The sequence below is a fragment of the Danio rerio genome, chromosome 5 (genome assembly GCF_052040795.2).
Source record: "Danio rerio strain M-AB ecotype USA chromosome 5, GRCz13ab, whole genome shotgun sequence".
Taxonomy (NCBI): Eukaryota; Metazoa; Chordata; class Actinopteri; order Cypriniformes; family Danionidae; genus Danio; species Danio rerio.
Genome location: NC_141025.1, coordinates 9,617,525 through 9,632,139, shown reverse-complemented (window position 1 = coordinate 9,632,139; position 14,615 = coordinate 9,617,525). Strand labels below are relative to the sequence as shown.

Below are 14,615 nucleotides of genomic sequence, written 5' to 3'. Positions count from 1 at the left end.
AAAGTACTTGATATAATCTGTTTTGGTGATTCTATAGTTGATATAATAATACAATTATAGCAATATAAATGAATTGCCCTCGTACTACAATTTCTTCAAATGTAGGGTATACTGTATATTATAACAATTCACCACAGTTTGCTGTAGCAAAATCTAAAGTATACTACAATTTTCTGTAGTATACTTTAGTAAAAGTAGTTACTGGATATATTATAGAGTTTATATACTACAATGTAAGATTTGTAACTGAATCTGTGAGGTGCTGTGAATCTGCATGTGAGGTGCTTGTGAGCGGATTTTATCTATTTTATTTATTGAATGGATTTGATCGTAATAATCTAGGAAAAGTCTGTAAAATGACAGTGTTTTTCTGTAAACATTTTAATGAAAATATCTGTAGATTTCTTATTTTTTGCACTTTATTTTAATAAAGAAATTTTCCCGTAATTTTATGGTTTTTGTTTGGCAGCCGTAGCTGCCAGTCATTTGACCTTTTTTTTTAACAATTTTTTTTTTACAGACAAGTATTTACAATTTATTACTTTAATTTAACGTCATTTAAAATATACTTAAAAAAAAAAGGAAAAAACGGGAAAAAAACACTGTTTAAATAATATGGGAATTGTATTGAATAAAACAGGAAAATTGCTGCAATTTGTCATTAATTATATAGTTATAGTACATAAAATAACAGTCAAGCTGTTAATTTACAGATATTCTTTGTAATTTTTACGGACTTTTGAATATTAATTTAAAATAACAGAAAAAATACTGTATAAATAATACTGTAATTTCCCTGTATAAAAAACAAAAATGTCAGTGAATTGAAGTACCTAAAATAAAAGCCAAACTGTCAATTTAGAGAGATTGCTTGTCATTTTAATAAGATTTGAATATAATTTGAAAAGACAAAAAATGACTGTAAAAGATTTAGAGATATTTTCTGTAAAATTCGTTTTTTAAAGCATACTATAGTAAAGTACTTGATTTAATCTGTTGTGGTGATTCTATAGTTGATATAATAATACAATTATAGCAATATAAACAAATTGCCCTCGACTGTACTACAATTTCTTCAAATATAGGGTATACTTATATTACTACAATTCACCACAGTTTGCTGTAGCAAAAACTGAAGTACACTACAATTTTCTGTAGTATACTTTAGTAAAAGTAATTACTGGATATATTATAGAGTTTATATACTACACTGTAAGATTTGTAACTGAATCTGTGAGTTGCTGTGAATCTGCATGTGAGGTGCATGCGAGCGGATTTTAACTATTTTATTTATTGAATGGATTTGATCGTATTAATCTAGGAAAAGTCTGTAAAATGACAGTGTTTTTCTGTAAACATTTTAATGAAAATATCTGTAGATTTCTTATTTTTTGCACTTTAATTTAATAAAGAAATTTTCCCGTAATTTTATGGTTTTTGTTTGGCAGCCGTAGCTGCCAGTCATTTGACCTCTTTTTTTTAAACAATTTTTTTTTTACAGTCAAGTATTTACAATTTATTACTTTAATTTAACGTCATTTAAAATATACTTAAAACAAAGGAAAAAACGGGAAAAAACACTGTTTAAATAATATGGGAATTGTATTGAATAAAACAGGAAAATTGCTGTAATTTATCATTAATTATAAAGTTATAGTACATAAAATAACAGTCAAGCTGTCAATTTACAGATATTCGTTGTAATTTTTACGGACTTTTGAATATTAATTTAAAATAACAGAAAAAATACTGTATAAATAATACTGTAATTTCCCTGTATAAAAAACAAAAATGTCAGTGAATTGTCTTTAATGATAAAGTACCTAAAATGAAAGCCAAACTGTTAATTTAGAGAGATTGCTTGTCATTTTAATAAGATTTGAATATAATTTGAAAAGACAAAAAATGACTGTAAAAGATTTAGAGATATTTTCTGTAAAATTAGTTTATTATACAGTGTATAGAACCCTAACTATTAAACTTATCCTGTAGTATACTGTTATTAAATACTACAGCATACCATGGTATTAACTGTAGCGAACTGTAGTAAACCTGTTGTGTTGCAAAAACTACAGTACACTACAGTATTTATTACAGTTTTACAGTTCACAATAGTTAAAACTACAGTGTTACTACATTACTAAATACTATAGTATTTAATACAGTTTTACATTAATACTACAGTAACATTCAATAAATACATGTTGTAAATTGTAATTCACATATTACAATATAACTTCAGGAGGAGGGGTGATCTTAATAAATTGCTGTGGCAACGTGAAGCCTTTTGGATTTTCACTTTAGACACATTGTCTCCAAAAGGTTTAAATGAGGAGTTTGACATTCGTTCTTTTCTTTAATATTCCTTAAAAATTCTATAATGTTTAATTAGTTTTCCAGGGATGGGTTGCGGCTGTAGGGGCATCCGCTGCGTGAAAATGTGCTGGATGAGTTGCCGGTTCATTCCGCTGTGTCGGCCCCGGATTAATGGGGCGACTAAGCCGGAAAAAAAATTAATGAATGAATGAATGAATTAGGGGGTTGGTTTAAAGTTTTTTTGGCTATATTTTGTTGTATAGTCTGGTGTATCCTGGTACATTGTTTTCTTTATTATAATTTGTGATGTAATATTATGGTTTATTTTATTTTGGATTTTCACTTGAAATATCTAAGCTATATTTATGAATGAGTGTGTCTGTATGCATGTATTCATATGTATATATGTATATGTGTATATGAATGATTGTATGTGTATACATATGCATGTATGTATATGTGGACATATGCGAGAGGATATCATGTGATCCGGAAGTGTACAAAAAGATTGTGATGAACATTGTATGATGATGAGCCGTGTGGCTCGAAACGTTTCACGCTTTGTGTCAGCTTTTTAAATGTAATAAATTTGTATTTGTGGAGCTTTGGTGTTGCCGCCTTTGATAAATATGTAAATTATAATATACAGAGTATAATTTGCTTTGTGGTTGAAAACAAAACACTATGGTATTTACTCTAAATTACTATGCCATTTGTTTACTTTTTCAAAGCAATATAGCTCAAGTTTTTGAATTGTTCTGTTGTGGTAATTCTATAGTCATTATGTTCATGCAATTATGGCAATATAAAAAAACTGCTATAATTTAAACTACTTGACTATGTTTGCTTTAAATATGAGGTATATTTTAAACTTTTGTTTTACTGTTCGCTATAGTTAATATTACTGTAGCATTCAATAAATACATGTTGTAAATCCTATAATATACAGTATAATTCACTTTAGTTTGGTTCAAAAACACTTTCATATTTACTGTAGATTACACTGGCATTTGTTCACTTTTTCAAAGCATACTGTAGTATTAACTGTAGTGAAATGTAGTAAACCTGTTGTGTAGGGAAAAACTACAGTATACTATAGTATTTAATACAGTTTTACAGTAATACTACAGTAGCATTCAATAACAACGTGTTGTAAATTTTATAATATACAGTATAATTCGCTTTGTGTTTGAAAACAAAGCACTATCATATTTACTATGGCAATTTTTTAAAACTGTTTTAAGGTATACTGTTTACCCTGGTGCACTAAGATTTATAACTAATTTTAAATCCCTTATTCATTATTGTGTGCTGTATGCTAGGGTAGGTTGGTCTGCTTTGTCTATTCGTAGGCTCAAGCATTCACATATCTTTGTTTACAAATCTAAATAAGCTTTACTCCAATCATATCTCCAGAATTACATATGTAAAAAAAAGTGTCCTTAGCTATGGCCTTCGGTCACAGGATATTTATTTACTGTCTGTTCCCAAAGTGTGGACTGAGATGGGAAAAAAGGCTTTTAAATACGCAGCCCCTTTTGCATGGAAATAATCTACAAAGACAGTTGCAGTTTAAAGAATTGATTTCGCTAAGGGTATAAATGATTTAGAAATTGAAACACGGGCTTGTAGATGTTTTGAATAGTTTGCATGTCAATGTGTGATTCATGTTAACTGTTAATGGTTTTTTGTTTGTTGTCTGTTGGACCCAAGTGACATGTATACTGCCTAATCTTGACCAGGAGGCTCTTGTAAAAGAGATTTTTAATCTCAATGTCTTTCCTGGTAAAATAAAGTTTCTAATAGTAATAATAATATTAGTAATAATACTAATAATAATAATAGTACAACTTGTAGTGAACTGTAGTAAACCTGTTGTATAGCAAAAAATACAGTATACTACAGTATTTATTACAGTTCACTATAGTTAATACTACAATATCATTCAATAAAGACGTGTTGTATAGTCTATTATATATATATATATATATATATATATATATATATATATATATATATATATATATACAGTATAATTACTTTGTTTGGTTCAAAACACTATATTTATTATAAATTACTATGGCATTTGTCAACTTTTTCAAAGCATACTGTAGTGTTAACTGTAGTGAACTGTGATAAACATGTTGTGTAGCAAAAACTACAGTATACTACAGTATTTAGTACAGTTTGCACTTTAATACTACAGCATTCAATTACATGTTGTAAATCCAATAATATATATGGAGTATTATTCACTTTGTATGGTTAAAAACACTATCGTATTTTTTTATAAATTACCATTTAATTTGTTCACTTTTTTAAAGCAATATATCCTAAACAAATAGATGAAACTAAGCTTTCGTTTTCTCAAGGAATAAATCTCCAACTCACCCAGGTTCATGAACAGACAGCAGCTCTACAGAACAGAAAGCAGAGAATGCTCCTCTCTGTCATACTCCACTGACCCTTAACATGATTCTTCTACTGAAGGTGTTTAAAAGTCCGTTTGAGGAACTTCTGCTGCCTTCACTCGGAGATTGAGAAACAGCAATGCTGGAAGACATCCTAGACCTGTAAAAAATGTAGAACAAAGTTCAGCGGGAACAATAGAAAGGCGCGCCATCTTGCGGTTGTATGGTGAAATGCGCTGGACTTACGCACAAAGATGAACTTTAACCATGAAGTAAAGATGGCAAATGAGGACATTAACTTTTCTTAACATCATCAACGGGTTAATATAAAACATTTCACCTTTACATTTACGCATTTAGCAAACAATTTGACTCAGAGTATGGGGTTCCGTTTGTGCCAAAATTTCCATGCCTGGTTTCTGCTTTGTACTTTACATTTGTCTTTGTCTACTCTCATTGCCCTCATGTTCAGGAAAATCAGCATTGTTGACGTACATGTTGTCTGTTGGTGTCGTCTTAATCTGTCGTCCTGTTGGTTTTTCTCTGTTTTTTACTGTCATATTCTATGGGGTATTCTGTCATCTGATCTGTTGTATATTCATCTTTACTGTCATCCTTACAGTTGTTAATGCTGTCGTCCTTATGGCCATCTGTTCTGTCATCCTAACCGTCGTCTATGCTGTCGTTTATAACCGTCATTCTTACCCTCGTCTTGGCTGACGTTTGTTCTGTTGTCCTTTCTGTCGTCTATGGTGTCGTTTATACTGTCATCCTTACTGTCATGCTATCGTTTATACTGTCGTCTATTCTGTTGTTAATACTGTCATGTTATAAGGATTACAGTATAGACGACAGCAAGGATGACTGTATAAACTGGGGACTAAAAAAGGGACTAAGCCGACAAGAAAATGAATGAATGAATGAATGAATGTCTTATAATATGCATTTAGCTTTACCTAATTATCCCAGCGACTACTATTTGATTTGTTCAGCGATTCATTTGTTCCCAAACCCCTCCTTAGCGCGAAGCTGATCCGATGACCCAGTCTGTTGCGATTGGTCGACTGCGTTCAGCGTCCAATCGCCAGGTTCGCCTTAGTCCCTTTATTAATCAGGGTTCACCACAGCAGAATGAACGACCAACTTATCCAGCATACGTTTTACGCAGCGAATGCCCTTCCAACTGCAACCCAGTACTAGGAAACACCCATACACTCTCATTCACACACACTCATACACTACGGCTAATTTAGCTTACCCAATTCCCATATATATAGTGCATGTCTTTGGACTGTGGGGGAAATCAGAGCACCTGGAGGAAACCCACACAAACATAGGGAGCACATGCAAACTCCACACAGATATGCCAACTGACCCAGCCGAGGCTCAAACCAGAGACCTTAGTGCTGTGAGGCGACGGCGCTACCCAGAGTTAAGTTTTTTTAAAGTGTAAAAGAGCACATTTTTCCTGTAAGGGTTGTTTTAGGTGTATAGTTGGGTGAATAGAACTGATTATACAGTTTGTACATTATAAAAATCACTCAATCTATGAGAAGTCGCTATATACACACACAGCTGTATAAGTGTGTTGTCTCCATTTGGTTTTACTTTATGACTGTAAATCAGTGTATTCTATGTAAATAAAATGACAAATGCTTGAAATGGCATGACTATACTAAGAGTTAGACAAGTGACCAAACTAGTTATATTCGAAAATTTGCATGAAACATTGCCACCTACTGTACATGGCTGGTTTAATGAATGCAATGAATTCTTGAGTCTTTCATAGCCGTCACCACAAAAATAATGTGTAAAATTAAAGAGTATATGAGGTTAAGTATCTTTGTGTTTTTAAATCCTTGCAACATCACAGTGACTCTGGATATATGTGCAGGCTGTGAAAAAGCACATGTGATCCATATGGATAAGAAATCCGTTCTAAAATTATCCAGTCTTTAATTAAATAACCATATCAAGATGAGACAAAAGAACTCAAGCTCAAAAACAATATTTCTGAGAGATGAAGCAGGAGAGTGGTGTTGCAGAGAGCGAGCGAACTCACAAACAGTTCACAAGGTAAACATCAGAGGGTAAGCGATCTCATACACAGTTTATCAGGTAAACATCAGATCTTAAGATAAACACAGGGCCGGAGTGGGACACCTTTTCAGCCCTGGAGTTTCAAGCCTCAGACCCGCCCACCTCAGTTCCCGACTGACTATATTAAAATAAGGTCATTTCCAAATCAGTTTCTAATGACACTATCACGTCTTTTTTGGAGAAAACAAAAAGCTGCTTTAGAACTTCAAATGTTCAACAACCCTAACAGTATTATGTCTTAACAATAAAAATGAAAACAATAAATTACTCTAACGAGGATCGAAGCCGGGTCCGCAGCATCTTAACCTAACGTGCTAACCGCTGGACCACAACAGCTGTGTACAGTAAGGAGACACAACTGAGTTTTATCATCATTAAAATAGATGAAAAGAGAAGAGTTGTGGTAAAATAATCAATAAAAAGGCTGTGGTCAAGTAAATAAATAAATTTAAAAAGTTTGACTGCTGAGAGCAACAGATTCTGGAGCTAGGGACACGGCCCTCGCGGCCAAAAAACGGACCGGCCCACCGGGAATTGTCCCGGTCCTCCCGATTAGCCAATCCGGGCCTGGTTAAACACCAGATAACCTTTAGACACTTCCCTTATCCAGTTGTATTGGCATCCATAGGCAAAGACAGACATCCATGGGAGAAGACTAGAGGGAGAGAAGATGAGGTGAACCATCCAACTTCGATTCTATTTGGTGAGTGAGTGCACTGCAAAAAATGCTTTTCTTGTTTAGATTTGTCGTTTTTAGTCCAAATATCCAAAAGTTCTTAAATCAAGAAGCATTTTCTAGACAAGCAAAACAAAGTCTTGTTTTAAGAAATAATATGCCAAAATGCTTTTCCTCAAATCAAGCAAAATTATCTGCCAATGGGGTAAGCAAAATAATCTTGTTTTTCGATTTGTGAAAAGATTAATTTGCTTACCCCATTGGCAGATTATTTATCTTGATTTAAGGAAAAACCCACTTCATTTTGGCATATTATTTCGTAGACTAGAAACAAGACAAAAAAAATCTAAGTAAGAAAAGCATTTTTTGCAGTGTGGAGGAGGTAAGTTTATATAGTGTGCGGTGATTGCGGGTGCAGGTGCATGTAATTAGTATTCAGGTGATTGTGCACGGGTGTGGTGAGAGGTGGCTGGTGAAGGAGACTAAAGCTGCGTCCCAAATCGCATACTTATGCACTATTCTACGCCATTTTGTAGTATAAATAGTGTAAGTAGTGCGTTCACACTGAAAACTCTAAAAATAATAAGTGCACTTTAATTACCCGGATGATGCACTCATTCAGCCGCTAAAATGAAGTGTGTAATGATGGACACTTCACGCACTCAACGACCGCAGGTTTGCTTACGTAGCGGAAGGGGCGGAGCTATCGGACGCACATGTTGAATAACTTTATTTAATTTGGATGGTGAAAGCAAAATTCTTTTACGAGAGTGATTATAGCGCCTCCCGATAGTGATTGCGGCAATACTCACGGCAGGTATTATTAGATAATTCGGCCGTTTACTTCAATGATTTGGCAACCGTCAAACGTCATCAGGGAAACGGTTTGAATTTCCGCTTAGTAAAAAAAACATTAGTGTGCCATTTGGGACGACACTACATACATATACTACCCTGTTGAGTGTGTAAGTGCATAAGTACATAGTGCATGAGTGCATAGTGTATAGTGTGCCATTTGGGACGCAGCTTAAGGCTGTTTCTCAATATGCGTTCTTCAGCGGTCTTGCGTCCTCGTGTTCTCGTGCAACGTCATCATCAGCTGCCTAAGTTCAGTTCCAATACTCAAGACCGCAAGTACGGAGGACGAGTGAAACTTCCCGGATGTGTTCTTGATATCGAGGACGCACCGATGCAGACTTCAGCAGCGAGCTCGCTCTGGAAGTCCCAGAAGTCATTGCGACTGGGGGTGGGAAGCGCTGCATTTTATTTAGATTTATTATTAAAGTTCAGAGATATCACTTATTTACCTCAGGAGTTTCCCTAAATGAAACGGTGTAAGTAAACATTAACATGAACATCTTAATAAAGGAATAAACACATTAAGGGTGTTTGTTTGATGAAATTCGTATTAAAATTCGTTTTATTTATATTGTGCAGAGTATATTTATAATGTTTTTATGCAAAGTATATATTTTGAAGAGGGGGGGAAACAATAAATTGTTGTATGAAGGATGTAATGTTTAAATAATTTCCATTTAAAACGCGTGAAGGTCACATGACCATCAGGAAGAACGCAGCATCCCATTCCTCAAAGGACGCGTTCTCTGCCCTCGCGCTCTCCTGAGTTCTTTCTTCCGAGGACACCTGGCAAGACCGCACTCTACAAGAACGCAATTCCATTCTCTGCGTTCTTGGAATTGAGAAACAGCCTAAATGACTAAATTAGCCAAAGTGTATGAGTGTGAATTAATGCGTATGAGCATTTCCGAGTACTGGGTTGCAGCTGGAAGGGCATCTATTGCGGTAAACATATGTGAGGTTGGTGGTTCATTCTGCTGTGGCAACCCCGGATAATTATTGGGACTAAGCTGAAAAGAAAATGAATGGATGAATGAATGAATGAATGAGTTAATGGTTTTCCGGTTACTCCAAAGGAGTATGCTATTGTATTCGATGCCATACCTTAACAACTTCTTCATTTTATAAGAGAGTATGGAAATTAGAAGGTCTTTAGAAGGTAAATATGTTAAAGAAAATCTTTTTTAGGAGACCTTGATATTATTTAACAAGGTTATACTAATAAATATATTAGAAATTTTATAACAGGTGATACAGTTATATATAAAAACTTAAAATGGACCAATGTCTTTATGAAATATACTAATATAATGAAATATATTAATTCGATAATGAAGTAAAAGTTACTTTTAAAATTTTGCAGTTGGAGTTTCTGTGTGGAGTTTGCATGTTCTCCTCATGTTGGTGTGGGTTTCCTCCAGGTGCTCCGGTTTCCCCCACAGTCCAATGTGCTATAGATGAATTGGATGAACTTAATTGTCCGTAGTGTATGTGTGTGTGTGTTTGAATGCAAGTGTGGATGAGTGTTTCCCAGTACTGGGTTGCAGCTGGAAGGGCATCCGCTGCGTAAAACATATGCTGGATAAGTTGGCGGTTCATTCCGCTGTGGTGACCCCTGATTAATAAAGGGACTAAGCTGAAGGAAAATGAATGAATGAAGTTACACATTTTTTTTGCATTTATTATGTCAATATATGCAACAAATTTATCTTCCTTGTAGAACTTTTTATTATTTTGGGAAAGATTCATATACATAAAAAAATTGACTGGATCAAAGCTAAATTTTGTTCACTTTCTTCAAGAGACTAAGGACTACTGCACAAGTCTGGAGAACATTGTTAAAGGGGTGGTCCACTACAATATCATATTTTAAACTTTAATTGATGTGTAATGTAGCTGTGTGAACATAAACAACATCTCTGAATATAAGATGTTTAAAGTTCAATGCTAAGGGAGACATTGGCTTTTACAGAGTTAGCTAAGCAAAGCCTTCAGCGAATGAAGTTTGGGTACTGCAAAAATTAATATACATCCGGGCTAATGAGATCACAAATGCTTCAGGTTACACGCATACACACAGCGCAATGTCCAGAGGCGCTGTAAAGCTAAAATGGCGTCCAAACGCTGCTATTTCCACAGAGCTTGTTCTGTTTCTGTATTTGGGTTTCCAATAGACATGACACAAGTAGAAAAGTGCTTACAGTTTAATTTTAATTATGTTCCAGAGAATTCTAATAAATATATAGCTCTAGCATTTGACAAAGGACAGCTTTCAGAATCTCTCCCAGTTCAGTGCTGGATTCAGCTTCAAACTCCTCAAAGAAGGAGCATCTCCAACCATAATAGACAAAGCTGTGGATTGTGAGCCACAATCTGTAAAATAATCTTGTTAAAATTGGTCTATGACATGCACAGTGTCTAGCGCTAACAGTATGTTGTAGCATGGATGTAAATGATGTAAACAATTGGTAATTTAGCTACAAATTCATATTTATCTGTCAAACCGCTGTAAACACCCACAATCTTCACCAGCACTGCAGTGTCTCTCTAACATTATGTTAGCTGACAGTCGGCGCCAGTAGCCTAGTGGTACTGCATGCTGACATAAAACACCAAAGTGCTCATGGCGACCCAAGTTCGATTCCCGGCTCGTCTTTTATTGATCCTTCCCCTCTCTCTGCTCCCAATGCTTTCCTGTCTGAATTCTTTACTGTCCTGTGATTATAAAGGTGAAAAACCCCTAAAAATATTTTATAAAAAATGTTAGCTGACCAATCAGAGCCTCTTTAGGACAGGCCTTTCAGAGGAACTAGGAAATATGACTGTCATTTTCATGTTAGCTGAGTAGCAGTATATAATTAAAGTAAGGTATATGAAAAAAAATACTGTTATTTTCTACAAATAAAGCATAAGCACACATTGCTTTGCATCTTATAAACACAACTAAACCTTTAAGATACACTCTGGACCACCCCTTTAGTAGCAAACAAGACTTATAATATTCTTCAGGGATATAAGATTTTTAATTACTGTATGTTTAGTATGTACACTCTGGCGTATTGTTTTGTATATTACTGTATAATTCAGTTTTTTTGTTAATAAAAGAAGATAAAACAGTGGGCGTGGCTTTTTTTATGCTGCAAGCTGACTGGATGTAGTAAAGTATGCATTTCAATCAGAAAGATTGGGAAAAGGGTTTCAGAAGAGGTATTACACCTCCTTCTTAAGCCGCCTTTCCACTGCACACGACAAGCAACAAGCGACAGACCGAAACTCATTAATTTGCAATGGAGAGTAATACGGGAGCTGCGTGGAATTTGATCATCTCCTTATGAGGAAAATTCAGATCCGAAATGAGCTGCGAATCCGTTAAAATATTTGAACTCCTGCGACTAGACCGTATGTGACCGGCCGACCGGATGTGATGTATTCCAGTGTTGTCCAAGCAGGTCCGTGCATGCTAGATGAGAAATAGCAGTTTTTACGTTATTTTTTTTGTCTCCACATTCCCTCCAAAATTTTTAGCGGTCTATGAGTTTCTGAAATTCATTCATTCAACCATAAATGGACAGAGAATAATGGCTCTTGCTTTTGCACCCGTAATTTTAGATTACAAGAACAAACTTTTTTTCTTAAAAGACATGCACAAATGAATTGTTCACCACAAAACTAGCAATGTGTGCTAACAAAATCAATACGGTTAATTTGATTTCATGGGGACTTTAAGGCTATTTTAGGGTTTTTTAAATACTAGAAACCTTGTAATTTTATATATATTTTTTTATTTTTATTTATTTTATTTTATTTTTTTTTAAAAGTGATTTTTGGTTATGTTTATTTGAACGCCAAATTTTCAGATCATTGACTGGCAACTTAAGAAGTCATTGAACGCATGCGCAGTTTCGCAACGGTCAAAGTCGGCTCACACAGAATGTTTTTATTTATGAGAACTTCATAAATACAATATACATGTTAAATTGTAAAAAAAAAAACGTAAAAACAAATCTTTACTTTATTTTGGCTACTTTATATAGCAAATTAGTGACGTTAAGCAGTATCAGATCGTAAAACGAATCGCATTATAATATTACCCACTGATAATATTACGCGTCTCAAGTTCTGAGTTTTACCGACATTTTCGAAATGATATGCACATTTTACTGTTTGATTTTCAAGAGGAAGTAAAGTACATTTAAGCGTGTAGTATTACCTCCCTTGTCAGCTCGTTGTTTTTGGGCTGTGAGGATTTCTCTCCTCCCGCGCCTGGAAACAGCAGGACAGTCAGTCAGTCAGTCAGCCACAGCAATCTCTCCTCCCACTCCACATCATATTCCCCTCATTCTCCCTTCACTTTCTTTCTCCGTCTCTCTGACCCCAGATGTCTCCAGCTTTCACCAGAAACTCCCCTCAGGACTGACTTTACCCAGTTCTCCGGCGTCGGAGCGTTACTTGCTCTTCTCATTTCGCGTTGTAGAAACATGCCAAGTCGGGTCAGCGTTGCGATTTTGCGGTTCAATTGTGTTTTGTTTCTGGCTGCGAGCCACGTCAAGAGCTCTGAACCGGACTACCTCTTTCCAGACACAGAGCAAGGTTTGTATCTTCATGCAAAACTATCATACAGCATGTGTTTAGGCTGTTTTTAATCCTAATATGCCGCCAAGTGTTGCACTGCTGAGGCGAGAGGTCAGTTGCTGCAAAAGTCCAGGTTTCTGTTCTGCAGTCCTGAACTTGCACAATCTCGTTTTGTAAAATTACTTTTAACCCTTTAATGCAAGTATGAATATTGATCAATTACAAAATGCATGATTAAAATGTTTCTCGTTTGTTTCAGTGTAACCATGTTAAGTCTCTGTTGAACTACAGGAATCTTTGTGCATCAACATCAGTCACTTTGAGTGTTTTATGTATGACATGAAAGAGGACAGTGATGTATAATTATGTGCAAGGATCAAAGGTGGTGGCTTGGAGCTAAAGTTAGTCTCTTAATTGTTAAAATAGCTTGAGTGGTGATAAATCTTGTGAATGAATGAATAAATTATATTTCATTCTGTCTTAGGAAAAGTACTGAAAGTATATAAAATATAATGACAGTTTTTTGTTGTTGTAGTGTTTCATGAACATTAGAATTTGCCTAATTGTAAGAAATATTTTCAAGATTTCTAAACATATTATCAAAGAATCTACATCAAATTATTAAATTATTACATCACATTTTAATTATATAACATATTTGCTAACAAATATAACACATTTATCTTTTAGACTTTAACAATTTTTTTAACAATTCATATTATATAAGGCAACTTTATTTAAGTTATTTTTTTACCCCAATCTTTTATCGCAAAAGTCGGGTTTTAGCTTTAAAAGTTTTCTCCATTGAGCAACACATGGAAATGTAAATATATCAAATAGTTTTGCCTTACATACTCACTCACTGGCCACTTTATTAGGTACACCCTACTAGCACCGGGGTTTTGTCTTCACAGCTGCCTTAATCATTTGTGGCATAGATTCAACAAGGTACGGGAAATATTCCTCAGAGATTCTGCTCTATATTGACATGATAGCATCACGCAGTTGCTGCAGAGTTGTCGGCTGCACATCCATGACGCGAATCTCCCCTTCCACCATAACCCAAATGTGCTCTATTGGATTGAGATCTGGTGACTGTGGAGGCCATTTGAGTACAGTGAACTCATTGTCATGTTCAAGAAACCAGACTTAGATGATTCATGCTTTATGACATGGTGCGTTATCCTGCTGGATTAGCCATCAGAAGATAGGGACACTGTGGTCATAAAGAGATGGACATGGTTAGCAACAATACTCAGGTAGGCTGTGGTGTTGACAAGATGCTCAACTGGTACTAATGTGCCCAAAGCCTGGCAAGAAAATATCCCCCACACCATTACACCGCCACCACCAGCCTGAACTGTTGATACAAGGCAGGATGGATCCATGCTTTCATGTTGTTGACGCCTAAATCTGAGCCTACCATCCGAATGTCGCAGCAGAAATGGAGACTCATCAGACCAGGCAATGCTTTTACAATCTTCTAATGTCCAGTTTTGGTGAGGCTGTGTGAATTGTAGCCTCAGTTTCCTGTTTTTAGCTGACAGGAGTGGCACCCGGTGTGGTCTTCTTCTGCTGCCACTTCAAGGTCGGACATGTTGTGTGTTCAGAGATGTTCTTCTGCAGACCTTGGTTGTAACGAGTGGCTATTTGACTTACTGTTGCCTTTAGTAGATCAGCCG

The 14,615-nt window shown here is 35.3% G+C and overlaps 4 protein-coding genes across 8 annotated transcripts in view; 1 reads left to right on the top strand and 3 right to left on the bottom strand.

Annotated features, from left to right (window-relative positions):
- Nucleotides 1-4,802, bottom strand: part of agpat9l (1-acylglycerol-3-phosphate O-acyltransferase 9, like) — a 46,643-nt gene extending 41,841 nt beyond the window's left edge. For 4 of the 5 annotated variants that reach the window (XR_015490437.1, XR_015490438.1, XM_087252565.1 and 1 more), the window contains exon 1: nucleotides 4,708-4,802. The gene's annotated coding sequence lies outside the window, so the exon portion shown is untranslated. 5 annotated transcript variants of the gene reach the window in all.
- Nucleotides 1-14,615, bottom strand: part of tnksb (tankyrase, TRF1-interacting ankyrin-related ADP-ribose polymerase b) — a 318,296-nt gene that overhangs the window by 110,769 nt on the left and 192,912 nt on the right. The gene's annotated exons all lie outside the window — the stretch shown is intronic.
- Nucleotides 1-14,615, bottom strand: part of LOC147843842 (uncharacterized) — a 321,661-nt gene that overhangs the window by 159,352 nt on the left and 147,694 nt on the right. The gene's annotated exons all lie outside the window — the stretch shown is intronic.
- Nucleotides 12,636-14,615, top strand: part of adamts12 (ADAM metallopeptidase with thrombospondin type 1 motif, 12) — a 75,260-nt gene continuing 73,280 nt past the window's right edge. The window contains exon 1 of the mRNA XM_087253282.2: nucleotides 12,636-12,951. Coding sequence (XP_087109408.1) covers nucleotides 12,840-12,951 — 112 coding nt within the window. The 5' untranslated portion in view covers nucleotides 12,636-12,839. The remainder of the gene's footprint in view (nucleotides 12,952-14,615) is intronic.